Source organism: Bombina bombina, chromosome 6, assembly GCF_027579735.1.
Source record: "Bombina bombina isolate aBomBom1 chromosome 6, aBomBom1.pri, whole genome shotgun sequence".
In the NCBI taxonomy this organism is placed as follows: Eukaryota; Metazoa; Chordata; class Amphibia; order Anura; family Bombinatoridae; genus Bombina; species Bombina bombina.
This window is the reverse complement of record NC_069504.1, coordinates 749,504,460-749,523,715: the sequence shown is the minus strand read 5'-3', so window position 1 is coordinate 749,523,715 and position 19,256 is coordinate 749,504,460. Positions and strand designations below refer to the sequence as shown.

The following is a 19,256-nucleotide window of genomic DNA, read 5'->3' as shown; positions in this document are numbered from 1 at the left end:
AAAGGTATGAAGCGAAGACTAAGTCGCAGCCTTGCAAATCTGTTCAACAGAGGCTTCATTTTTAAAGGCCCAGGTGGAAGCCACAGCTCTAGTAGAATGAGCTGTAATTCTTTCAGGGGGCTGCTGTCCAGCAGTCTCATACGCTAAACGGATTATACTCCGAAGCCAAAAAGACAGAGAGGTTGCCGAGGCCTTTTGACCTCTCCTCTGTCCACAGTAAACAACAAACAGGTTAGATGTTTGACGAAAATCTTTAGTAGCCTGCAAGTAAAACTTCAATGCACGGACTACGTCTAGATTATGCAAAAGACGTTCCTTCTTTGATGAAGGATTAGGGCATAATGACGGAACAACAATCTCTTGATTGATATTCTTGTTAGAAACCACCTTAGGTAAAAACCCAGGTTTTGTACGCAGAACTACTTTATCTGAATGAAAGATCAGATAAGGAGAATCACAATGTAAGGCAGATAACTCCGAGACTCTTCGAGCAGAGGAAATAGCCATCAGAAAAAGAACTTTCCATGATAGAAGTTTGATATCAATAGAATGAAGGGGTTCAAACGGAACTCCTTGAAGAACTGTAAGAACTAAGTTTAAGCTCCATGGGGGAGCAACAGGTTTAAACACAGGCTTAATTCTAACTAAAGCCTGACAAAATGCCTGAACGTTTGGAACGTCTGCCAGACGCTTGTGTAAAAGAATAGACAGAGCAGAAATCTGTCCCTTTAAAGAACTAGCTGATAATCCTTTATCCAAGCCCTCTTGGAGGAAGGACAATATTCTAGGAATCCTAACCCTACTCCATGAGTAATTCTTGGATTCACACCAATGAAGATATTTATGCCATATCTTGTGGTAAATTTTCCTGGTGACAGGCTTTCGCGCCTGTATTAAGGTATTAATTACTGACTCGGAGAAGCCACGCTTTGATAGGATCAAGCGTTCAATCTCCATGCAGTCAGTCTCAGAGAAAGTAGATTCGGATGATTGAAGGGACCTTGTATTAGAAGGTCTTGTCTCAGAGGCAGAGTCCATGGTGGAAAGGATGACATGTCCACTAGGTCTGCATACCAGGTCCTGCGTGGCCACGCAGGCGCTATCAATATCACCGAAGCTCTCTCCTGTCTGATTTTGGCAATCAGACGAGGGAGCAGAGGAAACGGTGGAAACACATAAGCCAGGTTGAAGAACCAAGGCGCTGCTAGAGTATCTATCAGTGCCGCTTCTGGGTCCCTGGACCTGGATCCGTAACAAGGAAGCTTGGCGTTCTGGCGAGACGCCATGAGATCCAGTTCTGGTTTGCCCCAACGGAGAACCAATTGAGCAAACACCTCCGGATGGAGTTCCCACTCCCCTGGATGAAAAGTCTGACGACTTAGAAAATCCGCCTCCCAGTTCTCTACCCCTGGGATATGGATCGCTGACAGGTGGCAAGAGTGAGTCTCTGCCCAGCAAATTATCTTGGAGACTTCTGACATCGCTAGGGAACTCCTGGTCCCTCCTTGATGGTTGATGTAAGCCACAGTCGTGATGTTGTCCGACTGAAATCTGATGAACCTCAGTGTTGCTAACTGAGGCCAAGCCAGAAGAGCATTGAATATTGCTCTTAACTCCAGAATATTTATTGGAAGGAGTTTCTCCTCCTGAGTCCATGAGCCCTGAGCCTTCAGGGAGTTCCAGACTGCACCCCAACCTAGAAGGCTGGCGTCTGTTGTTACAATGGTCCAATCTGGCCTGCGAAAGGTCATACCTTTGGACAGATGGATCCGAGATAACCACCAGAGAAGAGAAGCTCTGGTTTCCTGGTCCAGATTTAGTAGAGGGGACAAATCTTTGTAATCCCCATTCCACTGGCTGAGCATGCATAATTGCAGCGGTCTGAGATGCAGGCGCGCAAATGGCACTATGTCCATCGCCGCCACCATTAAGCCGATTACTTCCATGCACTGAGCCACCGTGGGGCGCGGAATGGAGTGAAGAACACGGCAAGCATTTAGAAGTTTTGATAACCTGGACTCCGTCAGGTAAATTTTCATTTCTATAGAATCTATCAGAGTCCCTAGGAAGGAAACCCTTGTGAGAGGGGATAGAGAACTCTTTTCTTCGTTCACTTTCCACCCATGCGACCTCAGAAATGCCAGGACTATCTCTGTATGAGACTTGGCAATTTGAAAGCTTGACGCCTGTATCAGGATGTCGTCTAGATAGGGAGCCACCGCTATGCCTCGCGGCCTTAGAACCTTTGTAAAAATTCTTGGGGCTGTAGCCAACCCGAATGGGAGAGCTACAAACTGGTAATGCCTGTCTAGAAAGGCAAACCTCAGGAACCGATGATGATTCTTGTAAATCGGAATGTGAAGGTAAGCATCCTTTAAGTCCACTGTGGTCATGAACTGACCCTCTTGGATCATGGGTAGGATGGTTCGAATAGTTTCCATCTTGAATGATGGAACTCTGAGGAATTTGTTTAGGATCTTTAAATCCAAAATTGGTCTGAAGGTTCCCTCTTTTTTGGGAACCACAAACGGATTTGAATAAAATCCCTGTCCTTGCTCCGTCCGCGGAACTGGATGGATCACTCCCATTACAAGGAGGTCTTGCACGCAGCTTAGAAATGCCTCTTTCTTTATCTGGTTCGCAGATAATCTTGAAAGGTGAAATCTCCCTTGTGGGGGAGAAGCTTTGAAGTCCAGAAGATATCCCTGAGATATGATCTCCAACGCCCAGGGATCCTGAACATCTCTTGCCCACGCCTGGGCGAAGAGAGTCTGCCCCCTACTAGATCCGTTGTCGGATAGGGGGCCCGCTCCTTCATGCTGTCTTGGAGGCAGCAGCAGGCTTTCTGGCCTGCTTGCCCTTGTTCCAGGCCTGGGTAGGTTTCCAGGCCTGCTTAGATTGAGCAAAAGTTCCCTCTTGTCTTGAGGTAGAGGGAGTTGATGTTGCACCTGCCTTGAAGTTTCGAAAGGCACGAAAATTAGACTGTTTGGCCTTTGATTTGGCCCTGTCCTGAGGAAGGGTATGACCCTTACCTCCAGTAATGTCAGCAATAATTTCCTTCAAACCAGGCCCGAATAAGGTCTGCCCCTTGAAAGGAATGTTGAGTAATTTAGACTTCGAAGTCACATCAGCTGACCAGGATTTAAGCCAAAGCGCCCTGCGCGCCTGGATGGCGAATCCGGAATTTTTAGCCGTTAGTTTAGTCAAATGAACAACGGCATCAGAAATAAAAGAGTTAGCTAGCTTAAGTGTTCTAAGCTTGTCAATAATTTCAGTCAATGGAGCTGTATGGATGGCCTCTTCCAGGGCCTCAAACCAGAACGCCGCCGCAGCAGTGACAGGCGCAATGCATGCAAGGGGCTGTAAAATAAAACCTTGTTGAATAAACATTTTCTTAAGGTAACCTTCTAATTTTTTATCCATTGGATCTGAAAAAGCACAACTGTCCTCGACAGGGATAGTGGTACGCTTTGCTAAAGTAGAAACTGCTCCCTCCACCTTAGGGACTGTCTGCCATAAGTCCCGTGTAGTGGCATCTATTGGAAACATTTTTCTAAATATAGGAGGTGGGGAAAAGGGCACACCGGGTCTATCCCACTCCTTACTAATGATTTCTGTAAGCCTTTTAGGTATTGGAAAAACATCAGTGCTCGCCGGCACTGCATAGTATTTATCCAGCCTACACAATTTCTCTGGCACTGCAATTGTGTCACAGTCGTTCAGAGCAGCTAATACCTCCCCAAGCAATGTACGGAGGTTCTCAAGCTTAAATTTAAAATGAGAAATCTCTGAATCAGGTCTCCCCGATTCAGAGACGTCACCCACAGACTGAAGCTCTCCGTCCTCAGGTTCTGCATATTGTGACGCAGTATCAGACATGGCTCTTACAGCGTCTACGCGCTCTGTATCTCGTCTAACCCCAGAGCTATCGCGCTTGCCTCTTATTTCAGGCAATCTGGCTAATACCTGTGACAGGGTATTATTCATGATTGCAGCCATGTCCTGCAAAGTAATCGCTATGGGCATCCCTGATGTACTTGGCGCCATATTAGCGTGCGTCCCTCGAGCGGGAGGCGAAGGGTCCGACACGTGGGGAGAGTTAGTCGGCATAACTTCCCCCTCGACAGACCCCTCTGGTGACAATTCTTTTATAGATAAAGACTGATTTTTACTGTTTAAGGTGAAATCAATACATTTAGTACACATTCTCCTATGGGGCTCCACCATGGCTTTTAAACATAATGAACAAGTAGTTTCCTCTGTGTCAGACATGTTTGTACAGACTAGCAATGGGACTAGCAAGCTTGGAAAACACTTTAAACCGAGTTAACAAGCAATATAAAAAAACGTTACTGTGCCTTTAAGAGAAAAATTTTTTGCAAAATTTGAAATAACAGTGAAAAAAGGCAGTTACACAAACGAAATTTTTACAGTGTATGTAACAAGTTAGCAGGGCATTGCACCCACTTGCAAATGGATGATTAACCCCTTAATACCAAAAACGGAATAATAAATGACAAAAAACGTTTTTAAAACAGTCACAACTGCCACAGTCTACTGTGGTTGTTACCCTCCTCAAACACGACTTTTGAAGCCTTTAGAGCCCTTCAGAGATGTCCTGTATCAAGCAGAAGGAAGCTGAATGTCTCTGTCTGTAATTTTAGCTGCGCAGAAAAGCGCTAAAATAGGTCCCTCCCACTCATATTACAACAGTGGAAAACCTCAGGAAACTGTTTCTAGGCAAAATTCAAGCCAGCCATGTGGAGAAAAAACTAGGCCCCAATAAGTTTTGTCACCAAACATATATAAAAACGATTAACATGCCAGCAAACGTTTTATATTACACTTTTATAAGAGTATGTATCTCTGTTAATAAGCCTGATACCAGTCGCTATTAAATCACTGCATTTAGGCTTAACTTACATTAATCCGGTATCAGCAGCATTTTTCTAGCAAGTTCCATCCCTAGAAATATGTTTACTGCACATACCTTATTGCAGGAAGGAAGTTACCTCACTCCTCAGAATATGTGAGAACAGCAATGGATCTTAGTTACTTCTGCTAAGATCATAGAAATCACAGACAGATTCTTCTTCTAATGCTGCCTTTGATAAAACAGTACACTCCGGTACCATTTAAAAATAACAAACTTTTGATTGAAGTTAAAAACTAACTATAATACACCACACTCCTCTTACTACATCCATCTTTGTTGAGAGTTGCAAGAGAATGACTGGATATGACAGTGAGGGGAGGAGCTATATAACAGCTCTGCTGTGGGTGATCCTCTTGCAACGTCCTGTTGGGGAGGAGAATATCCCATAAGTAATGGATGATCCGTGGACTGGATACACTTTAAAGATGATCCTTTAAAGATTGTTCCTGTAATGGCACCCTTTAAATGATTGAAACAAAAAACAGATTTTAGTTTAACTAACTGCATCGTTAGTTGTAATAGTATTATTTGTTTGTTACTTTCTGCTTTGCTTACTCTTTGCTAGAACTGATCTTGCAAGATGCTGTTGAGGATGTATCTGCTGCTTCTTGTTTTGAGGATCAAAAGAAAGAGGTTCACAGCCTGAAGATGAGGTGGGGCTGTTTGCAGTATATCACAAGAAACCAAGAAAGGACATTGGGACCACTCCAGCACATCAGCTAAGTCACTACCTTGACATATCTGAAGGTCAGAATGCTCTTTTGTTCTGGGCTACAAACATGAAGACTCTTCCAGCACTATTTAAAGTCAGGGTCTTGCCAGTCCCTGCTTCTAGTGCTCCGGTGGAGCGTGTTTTCAGCCATGGTGGCATCATACTACGGCCCCATCGTGCACAAATGTCTGACAGACTTTTGGCCAATTTAATCTTTTGCAAGTGCAATGCCTAATAGGGTTCAAAGAAAAGGATCCTCACTCACATTGACTCTCTCAATGAGTATGACAGCACAGCATTTTTCTATTAATTGGGATTTTGGGTACTTGGCAGTTGTGTTATTTCTATAATAATTTTGTTACTCTCATTTACCAATAAATACTGTTTTTTTCAACTTTTTGTCCTTATGTCATAATTTCAAATTTTAAACCTTACATGAAATTGGACTGGGAAAAGATAAACATATTTTAAACACCTTCCTGATATGAATTAGTATACATCATATACAGTAATTAATACTCCAACTCTATATTATGCAACGAGTTCTAATGACTTCTTGAACATTTGAAGCTTAAAGCTGAGGACTTAACCTAGACTTGCCTTTGTTGACTCGAGACTTGACTTGCCTGTCTTGACTCGGGACTTAAATACAAAGACTCAAGACTTACTTGTGACTTGCAAACCAATGACTTGGTCCCACCTCTGATATATATATATATATATATATTAGGGCTGCATGATTAATTGCGGATGCGGTTTTAAACCTCGATTAATCGCCACGGTTTTAAAACCGCAAGAGTACACAATTTAAAAAAAAAAAAAATCCTCAGATTGTCCTGAAAACGGAGGCGGAGAGGGAGGATGAGTGGCAGACCAGTGTGCGGCCGTGGGTGGACCTGAGAATGCCCGCAAAACTGCCATTTTGGAAGAGATTGAAGAGTGTGTGGGAGTCATCTGGGAGTAGTGTGGGGGTGGTCAAGCAGTGGTGTGGCGGTGGGACAGCTCAAAAGTGTGAGCAATAAAGTGAGTATTGTACAAATACTTTATAGTGCCTTACTGACCTTTTTTTTAAAAAACTTCTTTTGTGGTTTGTAATTTTTATGCTCCAAGAGTGCATTGGACATTGAGAAACATGTACAGTAAGATTCTGTAGTGTACTGTTAAATAAAGGGACTTTATACTATCTATGTAACCACAGCACAGGTAGCACTAGCTAATTTTATTTTAACTATTTTGTGGTTTGTATTTTTATGCTCCAAGAGTGCATTGGACATTGAGAAACATGTAAAGTAAGATTCTGTAGTGTTAAATAAATGTTTATTGAAAAATGAAGGTGTTATAGTAATTTTTAATAAAATAGCGATTAAATCACAATCGCGTTTTTTTTTTTTTTTTAAATTGCGATTTAATTTTTCACCCATATCGCCCAGCCCTAATATATATATATATATATATACATACACACACACACATATATATATATATATATATATATATATATATATATATATATATATAGATATACACAAACACACACTCATATCTACACACACATATATTTAGAGATATCTATGTATGTGTATATATATATGCTAGAACCCTTTTATTTGCCAAATACCTTATACCATATATCTAGGAGCCCTTCTAACTTTTTAATAATTTTTAGTGTATAAATTTGTGTAACTGTACTTTTAAAATGTATGTATGTTGTGTTTTATACAATTTTTTTTAACTCACTACCCTTTACAAGAGTTCTTTAGTCTCGCTAACCCGACAAGCGCAAATCGCGATTGTGCTCGAGTGAACGTCTTTACTTTCAACTGTCAATACTAGTGCTATTTCCGACGCACACAAAATAAAACCAATATCACTTGCGCACAAAATTTAGTGCCCAACTAGTTATCTAGTCCATTGTGTTTAAATTCCTAGAAAGTTATCTGGAACTTACATTTATAAAATCACAAAAAGCAATTTACATTAGAAACACATTTCAAAATACGTAGGTTTGTCTTTGATTGATGCATATTTACCACTCACCATTTGGCTGGAGCAGAGTTAGCTCTCTGAGGATAGTCCGGAAAGAGGGTCTTCCGGCAGCATTGTAGTTATGGCATTGACCCACTAGATTGGCAAGTTCCTTGCAAGAGGGCTCTGGAAGACCCAGCTCCTTTTCATAAAATCTCTCTTTCTGGTTGATGGAAAATTAACAACATAACACTTCATTACTTCTCGAAGTCTCCATATTACAAAATGATCCCTTCTCCCTATGGCTTCACGTTATCTCCCTATGCAATTCCTCCAGTTGTTCTCTACAAAGTGTCCTTATGACATATCCATAACCTCATGCAATGACTTGATGCTCTCAGTTAATTATGTAGTAACCCCAGTTACATTATAAAACATCTCCCTATAACAACATGCTATGCTGCATCATTTAACCACTGAAAAATAATGCTACTATTGTTCCATATAACCTTTTCCAATAGCTTCTCCTATTGCTCCACAAATGTCCCCTTTTAGAGCCTCCTATTGATCTGTATAAGTTCCATATATCCATTTTTGTTTGTTTTCTGTAAACTATTTATCTAGCACTCAAATTGATCCTACAACCTTACCTTATTGTAATGTTCCTAATAAACTTTCCCTATAACTTCAGATACTCCATATAAGCTCTTCATTATGTTCACTTATTACACCGTAAAGGGACATAATACTCATAAGCTAAATCCCTTGAAAGTGATGCAACATAACTGTAAAAAGCTGACATGAAAATGTCACTTGAACATCTCTATGTAAAAAGGGAAGATATTTTACTTCAATTGTTCTTCAGCTCACCAGAGTAAGTGCTGTGTAAACAGTTATACTTCAGCTGCTGTCCAGTTGCAAGTTGAAAAAAACCCAACCCCCCCCCCAAAAAAAACCCAACAAGAGCCAATAAGCATCAACAGTGCTGAGATGGCCCTGCTTTACTTTGATCTTATGAGATTTCTCTAAAATCTTGGGAGATTTCATTGTAAACTTCCTTAAACTGAATAGCAAAATAACATGACTGTGCCTGCACATGCCAGGCGCACACTTTCTTGCAAGTACTGGGACAAACATCCTGATTTGCTGCTTTAAGTCTCGTTACAGTGGGTTGTGAATACTTAGGAAATGTGAGGTAAAATATCTTCTCTTTTTACATAGAGATGTTCAGGTGATATTTTCTAGTCAGCTTTTTACAGCTATGCTGCATCACTTTCAAAACATAACTGTAAAAAGCTGACATGAAAATGTCACTTGAACATCTCTATGTAAAAAGGGAAGATATTTTACTTCAATTGTTCTTCAGCTCACCAGAGTAAGTGCTGTGTAAACAGTTATACTTCAGCTGCTGTCCAGTTGCAAGTTGAAAAAAACCCAAACCCCCCCCCCAAAAAACCCAACAAGAGCCAATAAGCATCAACAGTGCTGAGATGGCCCTGCTTTACTTTGATCTTATGAGATTTCTCTAAAATCTTGGGAGATTTCATTGTAAACTTCCTTAAACTGAATAGCAAAATAACATGACTGTGCCTGCACATGCCAGGCGCACACTTTCTTGCAAGTACTGGGACAAACATCCTGATTTGCTGCTTTAAGTCTCGTTACAGTGGGTTGTGAATACTTAGGAAATTTGAGGTAAAATATCTTTTCTTTTTACATAGAGATGTTCAGGTGATATTTTCTAGTCAGCTTTTTACAGCTATGCTGCATCACTTTCAAAAACCTTCAACATTTGGGTATCACGTCCCTTTAGTTTGTGGTATATTGTCTTTCCATTTTTGTCATCAACTGCAACATATACCTCTTTTGCAAATGCTTAATTTCACATAATCTTTTTCTTACATTCTTTAGTGACAGCACAGCACTGAACACATGGGGAAGAAATCTTTATTTATAGGCTGGGATCAATGATATGATTCAAAATGTTTTACATACTGTAGAGTCAAGTTATAAAGCAAAACAAATAACACACAGTCTTCTCTGGTTAATATTCTAATTAAAAGTCCAGATGTGAGAGGTAATTACATTATAAACAGTGCATGCACAGTATATTATAATCTATAGGTTACTACTTCTGTCAAAGTACCAATGACAATATTATTATAATATATTATATATTATGTTATGTCCAGCAAGTGCTTGGTGTTCTATTTAACCCCTTCCTTATGGTACTTATTTGTTACATCCGAACAAAGTTCTGATGTAAACAAATAAGTAAATAATGTAAATCCCACGATCGTTCATGCAATCGCGTGATTTCAATGAGGGGATCTGGTCAGGGGGGAGTGCCTATCACGCTAGGCACGCCCTCCAGCCTGCGATCCCAGTTAGGAGGCCTTATGGCTTCAGTACAGCAGTATGGCTAGGACGTTCCATGCCGTCCTAACGGCGCTTAAGCCCCGCACAGTTAGGACGGCATAGAACCTCCTAACAGCAGGAATGGGTTTTTAATCTATGCAACTTTGCACCCTGGAAAGATATTTATATGCTTGGTTGGTGACAGTGAGACTTATGGATTTTTTACTAATATATGAAAAATAAATTTTCCTTGTAAGCTAAAAAACTTAAACAATAACTTCCTGTTTAAAATGTTAGATGGCAAACACCTCTCTTGGAAGTCTATAGCTTTTTCTACAGAGAACAAGGAATCTTAAACAATTCAGAAAGGTATGTGTAATCTTTAGTGCATATTTGCATGCATGTCAGGCTCCCTCCTATCAATAAAAAGGAAGATGGGGGGCATTTAAAGGGACATTGTACACTAGATTTTTCTTTGCATAAATGTTTTGTAAATGATCCATTTATATAGCCCATCTGGGAGTTTTTTTTGTAAAAATGTATAGTTTTGCTTATTTTTAAATAACATTGTTCTGCTTTTCAGACTCCTAACCAAGCCCCAAAGTTTTAGATGCATACTGATGTATACAGACTTCAGACTGCTTCTGTTTGTGTAATGGGTCTTTTCATATGTAGGGAAGGGGGGGGGGTCTGCTCTCACCCCTTTTCAGTGGGTGTCCCAGCTTAATCTCATCAACAGTGCTAAATTGGGGGCTTCTAAGTAAGTTTTTAAAAGGTTTTATACTGGATTTTTATATCAGTATCTGTGCATATTCTTCTCTATAGTAGTGTCTATTACATGCAGTTATATGAAAATTGATGTATACTGTGCTTTAAGCGAAACACTGATACAAAGCAGTGCACATACTGCAAGGTCTGCAGGGAAGGAAACATTAACAATTGCACAATGGAAGTTTTATCAGTAGCCGTGTGTTTCCTGTGTTACTATACCAAGCCTACTCTATCATTCAGATTTTGGACTCTTGAGTCTAGACTGCTGTAAACATAAGGAGAGAAAAAAAAAAGTACAAATAAGCACACAACAAAAATCCAAGGGAAGGAAAGTGGGCATAAAAACACCACAAAAAAATGTTTTGCTGTGCCACATTAAAGTACTAAGTGAATGAGAGAAGCTTTTCTGTCCACTTTATTCGCTATGAATCAAACTGCGGTACCGAATGTTTGCCATAAACTTGCCTTGCCGCTCTTATTAAAAGAGACATGAAACTCAAAATATTTGTTTCATGAAAGACAGAGAATACAAATTTAAAAAAAAGTTTTCAATTGACTTCTATTATCAAATCTCCTTAGTTCTCATGTTGTTCTTGGTTGAAGAGATACCTAGGTAGGTAGCGTGCACATGCCTGAAGCACTGCATAACAGGAAGTAGTGCTGCCATTTAGTGCTCTTGCTAATGTATAACATTGCTGCAAACCTGCTGCCATTTAGTGCTGCTACAGACACATCCCTGCTTTTAAATAAAGGATAACAAGAAAACAGAAGTAAATTGCTTAAAATTGTATGCTCTATCGGAATCATGAAAATATTGTTTGGGGTTTTTTATGTCTCTTTAATAAAATGCAAAATGTGCAATGCAGAACCTCTGGCTGTTTCTCCAAAACTCCTGAATGGCAAATGCAAAGTTTTGAATCAAAGAAATTCTAAATCTAAACCATGGGGTTAGGAGAATGGGCAAAAAGGAATGATAGCGAAGCAGGAAGTAGGTTGTACAATCATCTTCTATGCATTGGTAGCTCAGTTGGTAAATGCCCGGACTACAAAAAAAAGATGCCTGTTTAAAAGATCCAAGGTCACAGGTTGAAATCCCGGCAGGGCCGACTCAGCCCTAATGAGTACCATTAAATTAGGTAATAATAACAAATATTACTATTCAGCTGCCGATTTGGTTAATTCCGAGAGCGAGCACTGAAAAAGCGCTTTGAGTCCCATTGGCAGAAAGGCGCTATATAAATACTAGTTATTATTATTATTATTGGAGGAGAAAACTTGCCCCTGCCAACAGGCAGACAGGTTCAGCACTGATGACGACCACAAAAACAAAAAAACACTCATTATAAGCAATATAAACATAGATAGATGGTGCGTACCATGCCCCTAGTTGGGCATTTCAAACTCTTTTTTTCATTGGCATCCACTACAGATTCTCTGCAAACAAAGCTCAATGCGCACTGTTACTTTCACAAAGATGATGTGGAAGCTAGTACGTAGGGCAAACATGGATTTGGAAAAGGCAAGACTTAAAGGGATACTGAACCCATTTTTTTTTTCTTTCATGATTCAGATAGAGCATGCAATTTTAAGCATCTTTTTAATTTACTCCTAATATCAATTTTTCTTTGTTCTCTTGGTATCTTTATTTGAAAAAGCAAGAATGTAAGCATACAAGCCTGCCCATTTTTGGTTCAGACCCTGGATAGCGCTAGCTGATTGGTGACTGCATTTAGCGATCCAATCAGCAAGCACAACCTAGGTGCTAAACCAAAGATGGGCTGGCTCGTAAGCTTACATTCCTGCTTTTTTAAATAAACATACAAAGAGAACAAAGAAAAATTGATAATAGGAGTAATTTAGAAAGTTTATTTAAATTGCATTCTCTATCTGAATCATGAAGAAAAAAATTGGGTTCAGTATCCCTTTAAAGGGACAATAAACGTATATATAAGACATTCTTTTTAAAGTGATGGTAAATTTAAGTATCAGATTTTTTTTAGGGATCTATTCACAAAGAGATGAATTGCACGTGCATTTTAGGTGATTTGAAATATTTCATTAACTGTGCATTATCAAGGGCCAAACTAATGAGTATTTCTTGAAAGAAGAGCTTATTATATAGATAAGAATTAACTATACAATGTGCAGGGCTAACTGAGCTCCTCTTACAGGAGATACTCGCTGGGTTTGGCCCTTCATAATGCATAGTTAATGGCAGGAATTAAAATATTTCAATTTACATGCCAGTCACCTCTTAACAAACAGACCCCTGTACATTTGTTTATATGTACTTGTACATTTGTACTACTTTATGTACTTACTTTTTTTTTACCTGAGGTGATATTTGCACCTCACATCCAATTGTGTTGTTAGTTCCCAGCATTTTTCATTAGCATGCCGTGTGGCAAGCGAGCCGATTGGATGTGAGGTGAAACTGTCATCTCAGGAAACAAGAAAGGAAGAATGGAGTGGGCAGGAGGAGGGGATTAAGAAAATAAGAACAACAGAATGAATATTAGGTATGTGACACTATCGTTGCTGCATACAAAAATACAAATACATATAAAAGAATGCACAGATTAAGAATTTTAATTAATCTATACTTACATTTCCCACCACTTTAAAGGGACACTTAACACCTGCTTAAAATTTTCTGAACTGTTTCTGAGGAATCAAAATAACACAAGCTGAGGATAAGCAGAGAAAATCTGAGGAGTCTTCTTGAAGAGCTTGTAGTAAGATGAACAGTGTATTCGTTTATTTTGATTCCTCAGAAATAGTTAGTTCAGAACATCTTAAGCAGGTGTAAAGTGCCCCTTTAAAACTCCACCCACCGTTTTCCTTGTATGGAGGAGCCAATCACCACTGTCATAAAATTAGCATAAAGTTGTTTTCCAGTTATCAGTTAAAGCTAATTAGGGACAGATATGAGGCAGAGTTAAACTTGAGAAGTCAGCAGAGTTCATTTCAAGATCTGACAGTTAGAAATTGCTAAATTACATGAAAAGGGAGCAAAATAAATAATGAAAATATATTGCAAAGATGTTTCATCACCACATCACAATAGATGTGAGATAAAAAGTAGGTAAGAAGCATACAACCAATCTCTTCAACTCCCACTATGACTCTATGATTGTCCCCTTTATTACCTCCGATGGGGTTCTCTCCTTTAAAGGTACGTCCCCGTTGAAGCAGATTTCTAGCAATGTTGTACCAAAACTCCACTTATCAGCAGCGGTGCTGAGACTAGAGACATTCAGAACACATTCAGGAGCAATCCAGGGAATCCTTTCCACACGCTCTGTAAAAGAAAACATTCCCATGGATCATTATTTTGGAGAATTACACATTTATGGAGTTTACAGAGATACACAGCACAACTATAGAACAGCACCTTCTCTGGACAATACTGTGAATGTCACTCCAGGGTCACTTAGCTTGATAAAAGGAGAGGATCCGTCTTCCAAGCCTTTTCTGGCTAACAGAATATTCTTTGCGCAGACATTCCCGTGAACCAAATTTTTGCCTTCCTGAAAAAAAAAGATAGAGACCAATAACAAAACATAATGTACATGCAAAACCTTTAATTAACCCTTCTTATTTAATATATGTAATGTGATCAGGATAAGAGTTGTTAATTTTATTTAAATTTGGTTATTTAAAGATGGCCTGACTTAGAACTTAAACCCTATCATTCAAGACCGTTCCTAATTCAGCAAACAACTCTAAACTGATCTAGCTTTTCTTTTAACCCTTTCATGACATAGGCAATTGTTCAAGTTCTGAACGTAAACGAAACCTTGAATTTCAGCTATATGTCTTTTCAACCATAATTTACCCCTTTCACATTAAGTGCACCCACACTAATTATATATTGTTTTTTAGAGGACAGATAGGGCTTTCTTTTGGCATAAAAGATTTATTTCTCAACTATAATTTTATATAAAAAAAATCAAAGTAAGTGTGAGAAATTAAGAAATTTGAAGCTTTCCAAATGATTTTATTGTGAATATCATCATCCTGATATATGTTACTGCAATAAAACACCCATACTTGTGTTAAGCGATGTCCCATGAGTATAACGATACCCCCCATGTACAGGTTTTCTGAGTTTTCTGGAATTTACAAGGCCCAACATACGGCCTACCCATTTACATAGAAATCTGGCACATTCATTTTCTGGGCTTAAGTTGCCTTTCATACATTATAGCAGCCCAGGAATGAAAATGACCCCATCATGGCATACCATTTACAAAAGTAGACACCCTAGGGTATTCCAAAAGGGCCATGTCACGTCTTTTTGTGAAGCCCCTTAGTCACAACACCTGGCCAAATGTAGTGGTCATTTTTGTTGTATGCGTTTTTTACACAAACACTGCACTTTGGCTGTTTCTGTCATCAAGCTTTTATGTTTTACTGCTATAAAACACACATATTTGTGTTTGTCAATGTCCTACGAGTACAACAGTACCCCCCATGTACAGGTTTCACTGGGTTTACAGGAGTTACTGGGCCAAATATGGGGTCTGCCCATTTCAGTCTTTATGCATGGAAATTTGGCACCTTAATTTTCTGTGCCTATGTCCTCTTTGAGACATTATAGCAGCCCAGGAATGAAAATTACCCCATCATGGCATACCATTTTCAAAAGAAGACACCCTAGGGTATTCCAAAAGGCCCATGTCACATATTTTTGTGAAGCCCCTTAGTCACAACACCTGGCCAAATGTAATGGTGATTTTTTTTGCATGCGTTTTTTGCACAAACACTGCACTTTGGCTGTCTCTGTCATCAACCTTTTATGTTTTGCAGCTATAAAACACACATATTAGTGTTTGTCAAGGTCCTACGAGTAAAACAGTACCCCCCATGTACAGGTTTTATGGGGTTTACAGAAGTTACAGGGCCAAATATGGGGTCTGCCCATTTCAGTTTTTATGCATGGAAATTTGGCACCTTAATTTTCTGTGCCTATGTCCTCTTTAAGACGTTATAGCAGCCCAGGAATGAAAATTACCCCATCATGGCATACCATTTTCAAAAGAAGACACCCTAGGGTATTTCAAAAGGCCCATGTCACATATTTTTGTGAAGCCCCTTAGTCACAACACCTGGCCAAATGTAATGGTGATTTTTTTTGCATGCGTTTTTTGCACAAACACTGCACTTTGGCTGTCTCTGTCATCAACCTTTTATGTTTTGCTGCTATAAAACACACATATTAGTGTTTGTCAAGGTCCTACGAGTAAAACAGTACCCCCCATGTACAGGTTTTATGGGGTTTACAGAAGTTACAGGGCCAAATATGGGGTCTGCCCATTTCAGTTTTTATGCATGGAAATTTGGCACCTTAATTTTCTGTGCCTATGTCCTCTTTGAGACATTATAGCAGCCCAGGAATGAAAATTACCCCATCATGGCATACCATTTTCAAAAGAAGACACCCTAGGGTATTTCAAAAGGCCCATGTCACATATTTTTGTGAAGCCCCTTAGTCACAACACCTGGCCAAATGTAATGGTGATTTTTTTTGCATGCGTTTTTTGCACAAACACTGCACTTTGGCTGTCTCTGTCATCAACCTTTTATGTTTTGCTGCTATAAAACACACATATTAGTGTTTGTCAAGGTCCTACGAGTAAAACAGTACCCCCCATGTACAGGTTTTATGGGGTTTACAGAAGTTACAGGGCCAAATATGGGGTCTGCCCATTTCAGTTTTTATGCATGGAAATTTGGCACCTTAATTTTCTGTGCCTATGTCCTCTTTAAGACGTTATAGCAGCCCAGGAATGAAAATTACCCCATCATGGCATACCATTTTCAAAAGAAGACACCCTAGGGTATTTCAAAAGGCCCATGTCACATATTTTTGTGAAGCCCCTTAGTCACAACACCTGGCCAAATGTAATGGTGATTTTTTTTGCATGCGTTTTTTGCACAAACACTGCACTTTGGCTGTCTCTGTCATCAACCTTTTATGTTTTGCTGCTATAAAACACACATATTAGTGTTTGTCAAGGTCCTACGAGTAAAACAGTACCCCCCATGTACAGGTTTTATGGGGTTTACAGAAGTTACAGGGCCAAATATGGGGTCTGCCCATTTCAGTTTTTATGCATGGAAATTTGGCACCTTAATTTTCTGTGCCTATGTCCTCTTTGAGACATTATAGCAGCCCAGGAATGAAAATTACCCCATCATGGCATACCATTTTCAAAAGAAGACACCCTAGGGTATTTCAAAAGGCCCATGTCACATATTTTTGTGAAGCCCCTTAGTCACAACACCTGGCCAAATGTAGTGCTCCTTTTTTTTGTATGCGTTTTTTGCACAAACACTGCCCTTTGGCTGTTTCTGTCATCAACCTTTTATGTTTTGCTGCTATAAAACACACATATTTGTGTTTGTCAATGTCCTAAGAGTAAAACAGTACCCCCCATGTACAGGTTTTATGGGGTTTACAGATGTTACAGGGCCAAATATGGGATCTGTCCATTTACATAGAAAATTGGCACATTCATTTTATGGGCCTTTGTCCTCTTTGAGACATTATAGCAGCCCAGGAATGAAAATTACCCCATCGTGGCATACCATTTATAAAAGTAGACAACCCAGGGTATTGAAAAAGGACTATGTTTAGTCTTTGTTTGTAGCCACTTAGTCACAACATCTGGCCAAAGGTAATGTTCATATTTCAGTTTTAGTTTATCACAAAAACACTGCATTTTTGCTGTTTATATCATCCTTTTATGTTTTACTGCTATAATACACCCATCTTTGTGTTCAGCGATGTCCCATGAGTACAACAATACCCCCTATGTACAGGTTTTATGTGGTTTTAGGAAGTTACAGTGCCCAATATAGGGTCTGCCAATTTGCATGGAAATTGGGCATATTGATTTTATGGACCTTTGTTGCCTTTGAGACAGTATGGCAGCGCAGGAATGAAAATTACCCCACCATGGCATACCATTTGCAAAAGTAGACAACCCAGGGTATTAAAAAAGGACTATGTTTAGTCTTTTTTTGTAGCCACTTAGTCACAAAACCTGGTCAAATTTAGTGGTCATATTTTTTTATTTGCTTTTTTCACACAGACTTTGCATGTTTTCTATTTAGATCAACATCATTATATTTTTTACTGCTATAATACACCCATATCTGTGTTCAGTGATCTCCCATGAGTGCAACAATACCCCCTATGCACAGGTTTTATGTGGTTTTAGGAAGTTACAGGGCCCAATATAGGGTCTGCATAGAAATTTGGCACATTGATTTTCTGGCCCTATGTTGCCTTTGAGACAGTATGGCAGCCCAGGAATGAAAATTACCCCCCTCATGACATACCATTTGCAAAAGTAGATAACTCAGGATATTCTAAAAGGAGTATTTTAGTTGTTTTGTATAACTTATAATGGCCTTAGAGTGGATGGGCTTAACTTATAAAGGGACAGGACAAGGTCAGGGGATTTATGAAGTTAGGAATACAGAATAATAAAATAAAATAAATTAGGAACACATACAGATTGCTTTCAAATTAAAAGTTTAACTCTGTGTGATATATTCGAAAGCAATCAGTGATACAGAGGCCAGGTTGAGAGGGGCAGTCAGGGCAATGGTAACTAGAATCCCTCCTCCCTCCTTTTTTATAGCAGACTCTGCATCTTTTCTGGGGTGTTAATTTGCAGGCAGTGGGGGGGATCCTAGTGGGAAAATGCCTGCCACAGAGTCGCTCAACATTTTCAGATTGAACAGTGGGAGGATTAGGGGTCTGGTTAAACAAAATATCAGATGTTACATTTAACACAAATTCCAAAAAAGTATAAGTTTTCCCTGTGCCTGTTTTTTTGTACAGCACATATGCATTATATACTGCGATCTGCATAATATAAAAGGCTACTTTTTTGTACCAAGTTCTAGTTTTTCTTTGAATTAGATATGGCTGCAGGCACCGGTCAGCTAAATCTACCCCCCCCCATGTTTTTGTTGTACTCCACAATGCACTTTGGCTTTCGGATCTGTGCAGATCTTCCCTTCACAGACACTGGCACTGTAGCTTCATCGTGCATTGTGGAGAGCATGTACACATCTTTTTTATCAGTGTACCGAAGGGCCAGTAGCTCATTGTGGCGTAAAGCTGACGTTGTGCCCCTACTTTTTTTTCCATATGTCAGCTTCTGGGGGAAACCTTTGCGATTTTTTCTTGTTGTGCCACAGGCCACGGTTTCAAAATAAAACAAAAATTTTAATAGCTCTGTGCTGGTGTAAAAATTATCGAGCCACAAATGGTACCCTTTAATTAGCAGGGGTAGTAGGAGATCCCACACAATTTTCCCACTTGTGCCAACTGAATCTGGGCAGCCAGGTGGATCCAAGTGGCTATCCTTTCCCTGGTAGATGCGAAATGCCCAGGTATACCCAGTACTGCATTCACAGAGCTTATAAAATTTTACCCCATAGCGGGACCTCTTGGATGGTATATATTGCTTGAAAAGCAATCTCCCCTTAAAT

The 19,256-nt window shown here is 39.5% G+C and overlaps 1 protein-coding gene across 1 annotated transcript in view; it reads right to left on the bottom strand.

Annotated features, from left to right (window-relative positions):
• The window catches only part of TYK2 (tyrosine kinase 2), a 229,282-nt gene that overhangs the window by 54,358 nt on the left and 155,668 nt on the right, over positions 1-19,256 (bottom strand). Inside the window, exons 15-17 of the mRNA XM_053718015.1 lie at positions 14,137-14,272; positions 13,892-14,043; positions 7,686-7,836 (exon numbers count right to left, since the gene is read on the bottom strand). Of these exons, the coding sequence (XP_053573990.1) occupies positions 7,686-7,836; positions 13,892-14,043; positions 14,137-14,272 (439 nt within the window). The remainder of the gene's footprint in view (positions 1-7,685; positions 7,837-13,891; positions 14,044-14,136; positions 14,273-19,256) is intronic.